The 13,252-nt window shown below is 44.3% G+C and overlaps 1 protein-coding gene across 4 annotated transcripts in view; it reads left to right on the forward strand.

The window, feature by feature from the left end:
* Positions 1-13,252, forward strand: part of klf8 (Kruppel like factor 8) — a 29,365-nt gene that overhangs the window by 8,442 nt on the left and 7,671 nt on the right. For 2 of the 4 annotated variants that reach the window (XM_088441486.1, XM_088441487.1), the window contains exons 2-4: positions 5,122-5,286; positions 12,547-12,795; positions 12,869-13,106. In XM_088441486.1, coding sequence (XP_088297612.1) covers positions 5,122-5,286; positions 12,547-12,795; positions 12,869-13,106 — 652 coding nt within the window. Of the gene's footprint in view, positions 1-3,377; positions 3,639-3,859; positions 5,038-5,121; positions 5,287-12,546; positions 12,796-12,868; positions 13,107-13,252 lie in introns of those variants that run through there. The other 2 variants (XM_088441490.1, XM_088441488.1) reach the window with 2 other exon arrangements.

Here is a 13,252-nt window from a genome sequence, read left to right on the forward strand (position 1 = left end):
ACGTTCCTACAGTTTACGCGATCGTAGATATTTAAGTGATATGAGCGGGCTGGACCGCAAATAGTAAACGTGTGTATAATTGATGGTCATTCAATTGCATTGGGAAACAAATAGGAGACCTTTGTGCTTCTTCTGTGGTGTTAATGGTGCTTCGTGGTTCATCAGCACCACCGACTGACATGGTCCTTGCACTTCAGGTAAACTAATAGGAAGCGGTGGGGGCAAAATGTTGCAAAATGTGCTGTCGCCATCTAGTGGTGGCTTGTCCGAAGCACATTCATATCTCAAATTCTTGATTGCATGAAGACTTAAAGAAAAAACAACTGCTTTTACCCCACCCCCAAGTCAAAGCATGATAAATAGGAGTTCATATGTTGAACATCAGAGAAATCTGATGGAAATAGCAAGCGCCTTAAAAACAATAGTTCAGATTTTGTTTTTTGTTGCCTTTTTAAAAGTATGAACAAGTTGTCAAAGTTCAAATTCTCCAGCTCGTTTTTTTTTTTGCCGTTTGACAACTCCTCCAATCCAATTTACTGGCCGACACACCTCGGAAAAGACTCATGTCTCCTCCCGAGCTAGTAGCCGGCCGGGCGTTAACGCGTGGACGCGGTTCACGCTCGGCTGGCCTTTTAGTGGATAAAAATAGCTTGTTAAAGAAGTGCCGGGGATAGAGACGCGTTTGAAGCCCTCTTCCAGAAATACTTCAGTCGCTCTTAAAATGCGATGCTGGGACAAAAATGGGAAGTAATGAGAAAAATAAACCTCTTTCATATTTGCACGTTTTTTTTTTCTTGTCAGTGAGACTCAGAACGGATTCCTCCCACAGTGAAAATCAGCTTTTAAAAAAAGTTCACAAGTATGTCTGCCATTTGATTGAGGCATTCCTTTTCAATCAGACATCGCGTGAATCTCCTCTCCGCATTTCAACATAGTTCCTTAGAACCAAGATGGTGTCAAAGCACTTCTTTTGGATGAGACAACTTTAGTGTCTTTCTGTGAGCCTTCTGGTTTTGACCTGTTTTTTTTTTTTTTTTTAAATAAATGGTAATATTTGTTCACCGGATCCTCACCCTTTGTTTTTCCCTTCTCGTCTTCGTTCCTGGACGTCTCCTTGGCTAACCAACCCCCACCCTCACTCCCCCCCCCCCCCCCCAACTTCCTGTGTGGAGATCACAAGCTGACAGGGTCGCGCCCACCCCGCCCTTTTTTTTTCCTAGTTCCAGGAACTCTGCACTCAGTGAGACCCCTCCTCTTGCAGTCCAATGGTCCTCATAAGGTCCTACTTGCTTTCTAACTGAAGCAGCCCACCCGCCCACCTTAATCCCATCCCACTGTGGCCTCCTCCACCCTAACCGCCTCCACTGAATGGGATTTGCAGAAGATTCCCAAAGACTCCTGCCTTTTCTGAGTGGGCGTGATTGGAGTCCAGATGACTTCTTAATATTAGCGCGTTTCGTTTTTCTCCTCCCCCACCCTCCCGATTTCACCGCTTTTCTATCTCGTTCCACCAAATTCTCCGCCTGGCGGGGGTACGCCAGATTAGGTCAAAACAAACCTTGAGGAATTACTGGCTAATCCTTCCTGTGGTTCCGGCCTCTCGAGCCGCCTCGCGTTCACCCCCGACAGAGCCGAGAGACATTTTTGCAGACGTTTTGGGTTTTGCAGTTGTTTTCTGGGACGCCGGCTCCACCCAACCCAAGATGATTCCCAAACAACCATCGCGAGTGCTGTTTCTCATTGTCTGTCTCGGTTGTAATAGCAACTCAAAACGTGGCCTTTTCCAAAGTTTCCATTTCCTATTTGAAAGGTGCAAATGGCACAATACGTGTTGTTGTTGTATCCAAGAACATTTAGGCTAATGTTGCCACATTTCTAAAATGGAGTACGCTGACTATCACACGCGGGGTGGGGCAGTGAATGAATGAGTGTAGAGTAGGCCCGCTGCATGCTAGCAACTCAACTTTTGTCTATGTAAGCATGGGTGCTATCATATGAAAGATTGATTTCCATTCCTTACTTACTTGTAATATATGTGTTGTAAGTGTGAAAACACTGGCATACAATGGCAACAGGTATCACTACACTACTCAATTGACTTAATATTAGATAAGCGCTAGGCAAGAGGGCCCGGCACGGTTAGAGCAAAGGAGCTAGTTTACGCAATATCGGTACCATAAAACTCCTATTTAATAGGAAATGAAAATGCCAATCTATATGCACGTATTACACGGTGGAAAGTAATTGAATATCATGTTATGGCCCCTTTAACAAATGTAGCTACCCTCAATAAAACAAAACGAGACCAAAAAAAAACGTATTTGATGAGACTTTTAATATTTAGAACCTTGAATGTTTTATTTTTTGTCTTTGTTTTTATCTTTTATCTTTATCGCCTTTAATCGACATTTTTTTTTTTTTTTTTTTTTTCCAAAAATGTGTTTCTTTGGTCAAAGCACAGTTTCCTATGCGCGCTCCGATTTGTGAATGTGAATTTTTGGATGAGCGATGTGGAGGACGGACCTTGTTTTAGCTGGTGGCCTAACAACAGCACTTGTTTTGCTAGCCCGCAGGACGTGCTTTTCGCCGTTCTTGCGGTTTCCCAAGCAGGCCCCCCGTTGCCTTTCCCTATTTGCTTTCACGACTCGGGTCTTGGACTCCCGGCTGTGTTCAGAATCTTGCTAGAGGAGAGAGGAAAGAAGACTCGACTGGTTTTGCCAGCTTCAAGGATGATAATGTTGAAGTTGTCATTAAAATTGGTCGTTTGTTACAGTGTATTTTAGTATTTTACTTCAAATCTTTTAAAAATTGATGATTTGTAGCTTCCTGATGAATGAATTCTTAACTTTTTCCGGATGATCATTCATCCGTTTTGCAGACTTTAACCCACGAAAATGATTTTTTTTCCATATCAAAAATATGTACATTTTTATTTGATCATTTTTAAAGATTAAAAAAATATTTTTAAATTAACTACTACATTTTTGAATTATTGTTTTAATCAGAGATCAATTCGGAATTAATTTCAGTGTTACGTGACATCAAACTTTCGAATGTCAAAGAAAGTTTTATTAATTTTTTTACAATAGTAACCTGGAACTTGTTATTGCTCTCTCTGCCTTGTGGTTTTGTGAATAATGCCCAAATCCGCTGACAAAGTTTTTATGACTATCTTACTACTACATTACTCTGCTATTATTATGCCTTTTGAATGGCAATGGAACGTGGACTATTTGAAGCGCAAGGAGGTTTATGCTGGTCAGCTGACGAGGGGGTGGGGGTGGGGGGGGGGTGTGGCATGGAGAGGCCTTTACCTTTGTTTAGAAGCACAGAGGGGGCTCTGTCCCCCTTACAATGGGACTAGAGGGCCACCAATGTGCGCGTGTGTGTATATGTGTGTGTGTGAGAGGGTGACGCAGCCAGTCACACCCTGCAGTTGATTGGTCGAGGCCACACCTCAGTTTGGAATCCACTATAGCCCAGTCGCATGACAGGCACTCTTTCAAATGTTGAGTCCGCAGAGATCCAGCATTGCCATTTTGAGCTGAAATGGCGATTTTGGGAGTTAGTCGCATCCCGGATTTCATTTTTGAGGATTCAGCCCCAGAAGTCTGTTTAGTTTACCAACACGAAATTTGGTGCGTGGTGTCGGTATTCGGCTTAATCTCAAACATGTTCTGTAAATCTCCTCATAAGATTTGTTTTTTAATTATTTCTACCAAACTAGACCCTCATATACGGTACTGTTAAATGTTGAAGGGTTTGCCTTTTTGCTCTTGTGTGTGGGCGGGGCACGTTAGCCAAGTTTAACTGTCAACTTTGCGCTTCAAAGCTTTTTCTCCAGCGTTTCGATGAGCCTCACCTCTCCACTACAATGCAGCTCGCATTTCATTACGTCAATAATTGAATAGACGCAGACTAGTTTTACTTTCTGTGCTGTGTGACACCAGTTAGTGTTTAATGCATGTTTATTTCAGGGCCAAATGCATTTTACGAGCCTTTCATTTCATTGGTTCCATATATAAAACGCGTAGCAGTCTTGTTGTGTCCTTCCCGCTTTTCTTTGGCATCAAAGGACGACACGTGTAACTTTGTGACGTCCTTAGCCACACCTTGGTAGAAATTAGTCAGGTAATTATTTAGTACAAAAGGCCAAATCAACCCTTTATAAAAAAAAAGTTTTAAATACAGTCTCATTTACAAAAATATTCACCATCAAATTACACAAAAGAAGTAGAGTTGCTTCAACGCAGAGGTGTCCAGGGGCCATTTGCGGCCCGCCATCCACATTTTAGCGGCCCGCGGTACATACTGAAATTGCAACGCTAGTTAAAAATACGAAACAATCATACGTGTTATGGACAAAGGTTTTGCAGCGGGGGACCTTGCGCATAACGCAAAGGAGGGCAATGAAATGAATATACTGTGTTGTGATTCCGACCTACTTAATGTCCTGTGACACTACATTATTACTACAATGTCATTTGCGAGCCCTTTGAAGAATCCCGGATAGCGGATTATATAGAGTGAAGGTTTGTGTTGCTTGGCCGAGCTTGGGAAAGACGGTACCCGGAAAGGCCTTCACCTCCTCGGCCTCCCACAATACTGCAATTTAGCGGAGAGAGGATTTTCTTTGAGACGGTACTTGCCGCTGGGCTACTTTTGAATGCTCTACAACTGTGTTACCATGAACATTAAAGGAAGTTCTTTGAGGAAATGGTTTGTTTATCAGGAGTTGAGACTTATGTAAATGTGTGTGTGTGCGTGTATGTGGACAGAAAAGGCCTCGCCACACCTCATTGTGTGCGTGTGTGTGCGCGCTTCCAGAAAAGGGTGTGTCCGCCTGCCTGGCTGAAAGGGAGGGAGGGGCGACTCCTCCCTGCTCCCCTCCACCCTCACTCGTTCTCTGGCTTGTTATTCCTCGCCGGCTTCTCCTTCCCTCAGTAGAAGCCTCAGCATTAGGCCTCCGTATTTGCGGCTCTTTTTCGTTTTGGGTTGTAAATACATTTCGTCTCCCCCTTTTTTTTCCAGAGCGAGGTAAATATTCCTTCCCTACCTCATCCTCAACTTTTCACACCACTCCATCACACCTCCTTCTTCTTCTTCTTCTCCTTTTTTCAGAGGAGGAGCGGCGCCCACAAGAAGAAGAAGAAGCCGTCGGTCGCCGCACCGACGCAGGAGGCCGCGCCGCCCTCGCTGACCAAGGAGGAAGAAGAGGAGGAAGAGGAGGTGTCAGACATGCCCTCGGTCCAGATCAAAGCTGAGCCAGAGGAGATGGAGTGCACGGTGAGGAGGAGGAGGAGGAGGAGGAGGAGGGAGGAGCGGGGCCTGCGGGCGTGGCCAGGTAGTCCTTCTGGACGTTAGTTAGCGCGGTGATTAGCATCGAGCCATTAGCACTGAATAAATAGCGTCGAGCGGTTTGAATAAAGTGAAGAGGATGTAGCAATGTTTCAAACTTGCCTGAAAAGCTATTTTGACAACTTGGCTTTCATCTTAGCCCCGCCCTTGATTGGGCGTGTACTCCTCTAACTTTGCTCTTTTTGTTTTATGTGTGGGTTTGTTTTGTTGGGGTTTTTTTTTGTATGTATGGTGCTCTGGTTATTTGTCAAAAAACAAAAAAAAAAGTTGAGTTAAAATGAGTCGTTGGATTTAGCTGTCAGCATCAAAGGAATGTAATGGAGTGAATGGTATCTAGCTAGTGCAGGGGTCGGCAACCTGAGGCTCCGGAGTCATCTGCGGCTCTTTCGCACCAGCCGGGTGGTTTAGTGGCCCTTGGCGCTTTTTCAAAGATGTATGAAAATATAGGTTTTGTTTTAATATGATTTACAAAAACGCCACAAACATTCTTAGTGTCATAGGCATAATTGGTAACAAATTGACCCTTTTTGTTAAGGAATGTCTGACTTTTGTCAGTATATATTTGGAATTAAACATAGGGATATTATTGTGTTTTGTTTGTCTGATTATGGAGTTCCATTTTGGTGTTTTTTTGTTTTTTTCAAATCCTCAAATAAATGTGACACAAAAAAAAACAAAACAGATTTATTTATTTTATTTCTAATTTCATCAATGCAAAAAAGCACACCACATTACTACCGTGATGGAAGTGAAACCACCAGCAGGGGAGTCATGTGACGTTTCAATCCAAGATGCGCTTAATGGAAGATAAACAATTATGAAGGCTCATGGTTGTGGCCTACTAAGTCATTTTGACAGTAGGTGACTGTAGCTAATATAGACGCTTATGTCATATGCTGCCTTCATGATAAGGCTAAGACGTTGACATTTTTCAGCTCCAGATTTGTTTTTTTTTTAGGTCAATATGGCTCCTTGAACATTTTGAGTGGCCGACCCCTGATCTAGTGGATGGAATCCCTTCAGTTAGCACCTACTGGTTAACTTTCCGTGACTAGTGTCTAATGGTTAATGTGTAGTTCGTGTATATTGGTTAGCTTGTGTTGGCAAGCATCCACCAGCGAACTGTTAGTATCATGCAGATGGGATGTAGCAACTAGCATCTAGCTGTTAGGATCTAGTGCACAGATGTCAAACTCAAAGTACGTGAGCCAGATCTTGCGCACTATATCATTTTATGTGGACGGTACTGCAAAATCCTGTGGTTACATCATGTTCCTGTCTAAAGTATGCCTCAATATGTATAAAGTATGTGTCTACGCTTTAATGGCATTTAGGCATTGCAAGCAGTTAGAACAATAGTTGGCAATCACACACTTAGATTCATGCAGCTAGGATGTAGCAGTTCCATATTGCACACATTTTTTTGGGGGGGTGGAGGGAGGGTGCACTATACTCTATTGGTTTAAAAAGTTTGGGAAAACCGTTGGTCCATAAATTCCAAAATGGTACCGCGCGGTATGAAAAGTGCTGACATTTGCAACGGTATGTGAGAAGCGGCCACCTTCTGATGAGGAGATAAGTACAGGAAGTCAGATGATGTTTGCTTTTTATCCTCCTACCAAGTGCAGGTTTTTTTGTTTTTTTTTGGGGGGGGGGGGTCTATTTCTGGACTATACAAAAAGTAGAAGATGGTGGCAGTTGTTTACAACCGAGATGTTGTCCAACGCGTTGTTCCGCATAAGATGCACCGACACGAAAGTCGGACTAGCAATGTTCTGGTTTTCAACGGCAGAATCGGAGCTATGACAAGAGGCGGGACTGTGTAAGCGTTATTCGATGATGCAGGGACACTGTGGCAAAGTTTTACACCTGACACTCACTTTTCCCATCTCTATTTTGGACTGCAGCAATTATCTCACTCAGTGTGTTAGTGTGAATGATAATTTTCCAGTGTCTCTGCATGAAAAGGGTAAAAGTTCATCTTGTGGAAAATACAGTGACACTTGTGGTGCGTTACGCCCCGGAGACAGACATCCCCTTGTTTCAGGGAGCCTCTGAGCGTAGCCGATTTAATCCGAGGAGCTCCCCAAGGCTCGGCGCTCGGTCCCCTTACATTTCTGGCTGCAATCACATGACGCCGTCAAGACTTAGTTGGTCAGTGAGCGTCATCTGATGAGTATCAGTGGGGACATTTGTTTTTAAGGGACGGTTTATTGAATGTGTAGGGAGAAGTAAAGCCACCTGCGTTTCATGGCCTCTTGCTAAGGAAGGATGGATTTCTCCATGGAGGAAACAAACTGTGTTCCATCAACAGTAGAAATGATGATGCATGAATTACGTCTATGTCCGTCAGGACGTTAACTGGATGCCGTTGTCTCAGATTGGGTCCAAAACAATGAACATACATTCAACAGAGATTTTTACATATGTATATATTGCGTGACGGGTAGAGCAGAAGTTAAAGGATTAGGTAATGCTGAGCAATAGATGTAATCATTTGAATTATTTGTCATTTTTAAGAATGGATTATTTGTGGCAGTGCTCGTGAAGTGGCGGAATGCAGGATGGGTGGTTTACAAGATGTTGCAGGTCGATTTAATTGACTAACTATCGTAAAAGTAATACTTTTTGGTTTTCAATTTGCTGTCGACCGAAAATGACATCACATGTAATCACGGCTCACCCATTTTCTGGGTTTGATCGCAAGCTGAGCCATGATTGGTTGTTTTAATTCATGTGATTTCATTTTCATTCGACGGCAAGTTGTAATAAGGATTTCTAAAAGTATGAATTGTACACGAATAATAGTTTAATTATAAACTTGATTATTGCCAAAACTAACTTTTTACTGGTGAAATTGGCGAAATAATAAAATTAGCCTTCTAAGCTAAATGTGTGTTGGCTTTTTTACTTTGATTGAACTCATAATCATCCAGAACGACTGGCGAGAAATGGCAAAACACACCTGCTAGACATGATCCTACTATTATACTCCAGTCTCCTCTTTGTTGCCCTCAGTCTCCTCTTGGATCAAACGTGTCATTGGAGTCAATACAGCTGCAAAGGACAGCACACCGTTGCCTGTTAATGCAACATGATTATACTACCTAGTCTCCAGTGTAGCAATATAGGAGATACATGCAATGTCATTTAACTAATTATCATGTCAAATGTTTGCTATGATGATCTGATCTGAGTGGTAACCCTGGTCTCTACTTTGCTATAAGTGCCCTTAGTCTCTTTCCCCCCTTGGATCAATTAGTCTTTTTTTTGTGTGACTAAGCATAAGTTTCACGACAATGTGCTATTTTACCGTGTAAGCACGGCATAAATTGTGTATGAACTCAGCGTCCGCGTTAGCCTTGTTAAAGCCATCGTCGGGTTCAAAGTCCACCGCGCGGACTATCAAGGTTCCTACTTCCGCCTCCTCCGCCGCCATTCTTCTTCTAAAAACTCCTCGCTCATAATAGGATGTGTAGAGGGGAGCGGCCGGACTAAGCTTCCGCTCGCCGTTGCCGTGGCAACCGTGGCGGCAGGAGTTGCCCAAAAAGACTCCCAGAACCTCCCCGGTTCCCACCCCACCTCCTTCCACCACCTTCTTCCACTTCAGCCAATGAAATGCACACGCGCGCACACACACACACACACACACACACACACACACACACACACACAAGGCCTTGTTTGTGCGTGTGTGTATACCACAGAAAAAGAGATTACGGAGCTATTCAGTTTGCTATGCTGGTAGCTCATGTGTGCGTGTGTGCGCGCGCGTGCACATAAACAAGTCAGTTGTCCTCCAGCAAACGAGCAGTCATGCACGACGTTGGAAACACACACACACACGCACACGTGCTAGTGTCATAAGAGGTTAGCGGTCTCGCACTTGAGCCAGGAGGCTTTCTTGCGCGTGCTTGTGTGTGCCGGTTGTGTGTGTGTGTGTGCGTGACAAATCAAGGAAAGGACACAACATGCACAATTTTGGGGGGGTTGGGTGGGAGAGGGCGAACGGGAAAGGCGCGGTAGAAAATGCGGCGACGCCTAAGCTGGTGTGGGCTGATGATGTCATCACTCACATATGGTGTGTTTCGGACCAATGGGAGTTTTGAAAGCTGCCGATGAAGAGGCGCAGAGGAAAGACTCCCCGAGGTGATTCTGATTGATTTTAACACTAAAAAAAGAAAATCAAGCAACAACGGTTATATTTTTAAAAATGTACTTTTTTTGTGCAAAATGACTACATTCTTGCCAAAGTTTTTTTCCCCCACGTTTGTGCAACTTTGGTGAAGATCTGCTCTTTCTTGAGTTGCATGGCTTTCTTGAGCCATGCATATGATGCATGGGTCAATTCCTCCACACCGAGCAACTTTTTGTGGGTTTCACAATTTTCGATCATCTGGAAAGTACTCAAACCACTCTAGAAAGCTGTAATGATAAAATATTGAATCTAAAAAATATATAATGAAAGTTGCCGATCGATGTTGCCAGCCGCTTGTGCATGCGGTGAGCATGTAACCCCACCATGATGGTTGCAGTGGAAAGAAAAGGCATCCCGGAATGCTTCGCCCTGAGCAATGGGCAAGCCACCTATAATAATATACTATGAAATTGTTTTTTTTTTTTTTGGGGGTGTTTCTGATTTTTGTAATTGCTATTTGGTCATTTGTTTTGCATTACCATGTAACTGAAATATGACAAAATACAAAACATGACAAAGCATATACTATATCAATTTTGCAGGCACCAGTGGAATATTTTTACACCCCCTACCCCCATATTTTGTCGGGGGGAGGGGGGGGATGAAAAAATGACTTACATGGAATGATGACTTAGCTTGAACGCCTCGCTCGCTTCACTCCCTCGCCAACAAGTCCGGACATGCCACCGGCGGGGTCACCGAGTTTAAATCGGAGTCCATCACTTTGAACATAACAAAGCAGGATAGAGAACAACCCCACTTTAGCACATTTGTCAAGTACTTACTTTAACGACACCAGCTATTCTAACAATGTTTGTCATTTGTGCTATTCATGGTGCAGTGTTTGTGCAAAATACTACAACAGTTTTGCTTAAATGTTGTTTTTGCCCACTTTTGTCACGCTTAAGCATTTTATTGATGGTACAGCATTTTTGGGGTTCCGACAATTTCATAGGGTTTTGCGCTGTAATTAGTTAAAAATGTACTTAAACCTGTCTGATAGTATTTTCGCAATGATGTAACGACTGTGGGATGTAGCACTATAACCATTTAGTTTTTCTAACTTATTTATGTAGAAACCATGAAGTAAAACAATACATAAATACTTTGTAATACTAAGTATTTTAGGCTCAAGTTTTGTAGAAACTTGCACAAACTTGCTGCACTGATAGTACAAATACTAACAAATATGTTGCTGACTTTTTTAATCATTGCGTGATTTGAGGCCGTGAGGTGTAGTCGTTGACTTTGTGTCCACGCTAAGCAGACGCTTCATCAACGGTGTTAACGCTAGGTTAGGTAACGTCAGGGCGCGGCGCGCGGTATACGCTAACAGGTGGGTGAGGCAGGCGGCGGGTGGGTGTATGCCAGGGAGGGGCGGCCTGCTGCCGTCTTTTGTGGTTTCTATCCAGGGCAGCTGTTATTTTTGCTCACAGTTTTGTCAGTCTTTTATTTATTTATCTATCTTTTTTGGGGGGGTGCTATCCTAGCGTAAAAGCGGCGTCGCTCGGTTGCATAACACGTAATAAAAAATTAGAATAAAAAATGAAAATTTATCAAAATATGTTAAATTGTAATTGGGGAAACTATGTTGGGGAAACTATGTTGAGGTGAATAAACACTAATCCATTTTTTTTTAATCCTTGAATAATGTATGTCCATCTCCATCGTGCTGACTGGTTAATCAAACGAAAGCGAGCGGAGAGACAGGATCCCAAATGGTCACCGCACGAATTGGCGTCCCGCCTCGGCTGCCTTTCCGGATCAAAACCGATACGTTCCACTTTTTCCTCCGTGGACGGCGGGAATGAATTGCCGAGCGACGACACGGTTGACCCACTTTTTAGCGCGCGGCACAAAATGGCGTCGGAGCCGAACCGACACGGGCGGATGGGAAGGGTGTGGTTGGCGCAGGCGAGCGGGAGATGAAGGGGAGGGGGTGAGAAAGGTGAGCGAGGACGGACGAGGGTGTTGCCGGGGAGGGAAAGGAGTGCCACATCATGGAGGCGGCTGATAGCTCCCTAGTTTCCATGGCGACGCGAGGCCTTTTTTTTCCCGCCCACTCTTCCCCCGTTGTCTCCGCTCAACACATCACCTCTTTCCTTCTTCTATCGCCATCATCTATCCTTTCTCACAACGTCCCCAAGTTACGAAATGGCCTTTTTTTTGTGTGCGCGCGCGCGCGCCCGGTCCTCCAGTTGTCCCGCGTCGCCCGATCTAAAAGGGCCAAGTAGAGGCCTCGCCCTGGCCCTCGCCCAGAGCCGAGGCACGCTCAACTGAACTGGAGAGCGGCCAGCTCCTTCCTCTTCTTCGGCTGCTGCTCCCCCCCACCCCGAGCCCGCTTTCTGGTTGCATCCCACACAACGAACCATTGTTTCTCGCTCAACGACACGCGGGAAAAACAGGCCTCGCTAGCCAGCAAAAGTCTTAGTTAGCATTCAGCGCCGCTTGCATATGTTCAAAGGGAACCATGTGACGCTTCATGAGAAAGTATGATGACAATAACAATGAGGTTCTTTTGGCAAAAAAAATTTGAATCTTAATCGAATAATGTATGTTTCTCAACAAAACAGTACCATTTTACAAGATTTTTGTCCTGAAATAATAATGGCTATGTCAAAAATCCATTTTAACAAGTAATATTTCCATTTTATTTTATAAGGACAATTAACTCATGGAAATTCTCAGAAACAAATAACATGACAAGAATGAAGTGACTTTTTTTCAAGATACGCTAAATATTTTGAAACTCCATAATAATAAGAAAAAACATTTTTAGGGGAGGAAAAATCATAACTATGAGAAAGAAGTTTTAATAGTGAAATAATGAAGTTTAAATGTTTGCAAAAGAAGTTACAATTATCAAACCATTTTCGGGACAAAAAAAATGTAATTATTATAGCAAAAATAAATGCATTATCTGAGGAAGTGGTAGTTTGTGGAAAAAAGAAGAAGAATTATTTGTAAATTTGCCATTTGTGTTCCGCCAGGCCAACATCGGTGACGAGGGTTCCCGCCAAACCAACCCGGACGTGAAGACGGAACAGTCCTCTTCCAGTCCATGCCTAGCTGAGGACCAAACGGAGCCGGTGGACCTGTCTCTCCACAAGCCTCGCTCCTCCTCGCTGCCCGCCGCCACTGTCAACGTGCCCGTCAACCCCGCGCCGGGAAGCGGCCCCGTGCAACCCGGACTCACCGCCACGCCCGTTACCTCCAACGTACAGTCCATAGGATCGATGGTGAATAATCGCTAACTTCGAAGACACGTGCCAGTCTGCCAGAACTAATTGGCGACATCTTTCCACTGCCCAGGTTCTATCGCCGGGCTCCATCTTGGCCACGCAGGGCGCCGGCGGCCAGCAGATCTTGCACGTCATCCACACAATCCCTTCGGTCAGCATGCCCAGCAAAGTGGGCCAGCTGCAGACCATTCCTGTGGTGGTGCAGTCCTTACCCGTGGTTTATACCGCCGTGCCTGCGGACGGCGTCGCCGCCACGGCGGCCATCACCGTGCCGCTCATCGGCAGCGACGGGCGGTCGGAAGGCTCGGGTAGGGAACGTTTTCACTTGGCGCTGGTTATTGGTAGTCGAGGACGCCTGTAACTTATATTCGGAGTCAATAATTGTCGTTGCTACGGTATTTTCTGCATCATACGGCGCGCCGAATTATTAGCCGTTCTCTTGATTATGGGGTAT

This window comes from Hippichthys cyanospilos, chromosome 18, assembly GCF_059441005.1.
Source record: "Hippichthys cyanospilos isolate Australia breed blue-spotted pipefish chromosome 18, RoL_Hcya_1.0, whole genome shotgun sequence".
Lineage (NCBI taxonomy): Eukaryota > Metazoa > Chordata > Actinopteri > Syngnathiformes > Syngnathidae > Hippichthys > Hippichthys cyanospilos.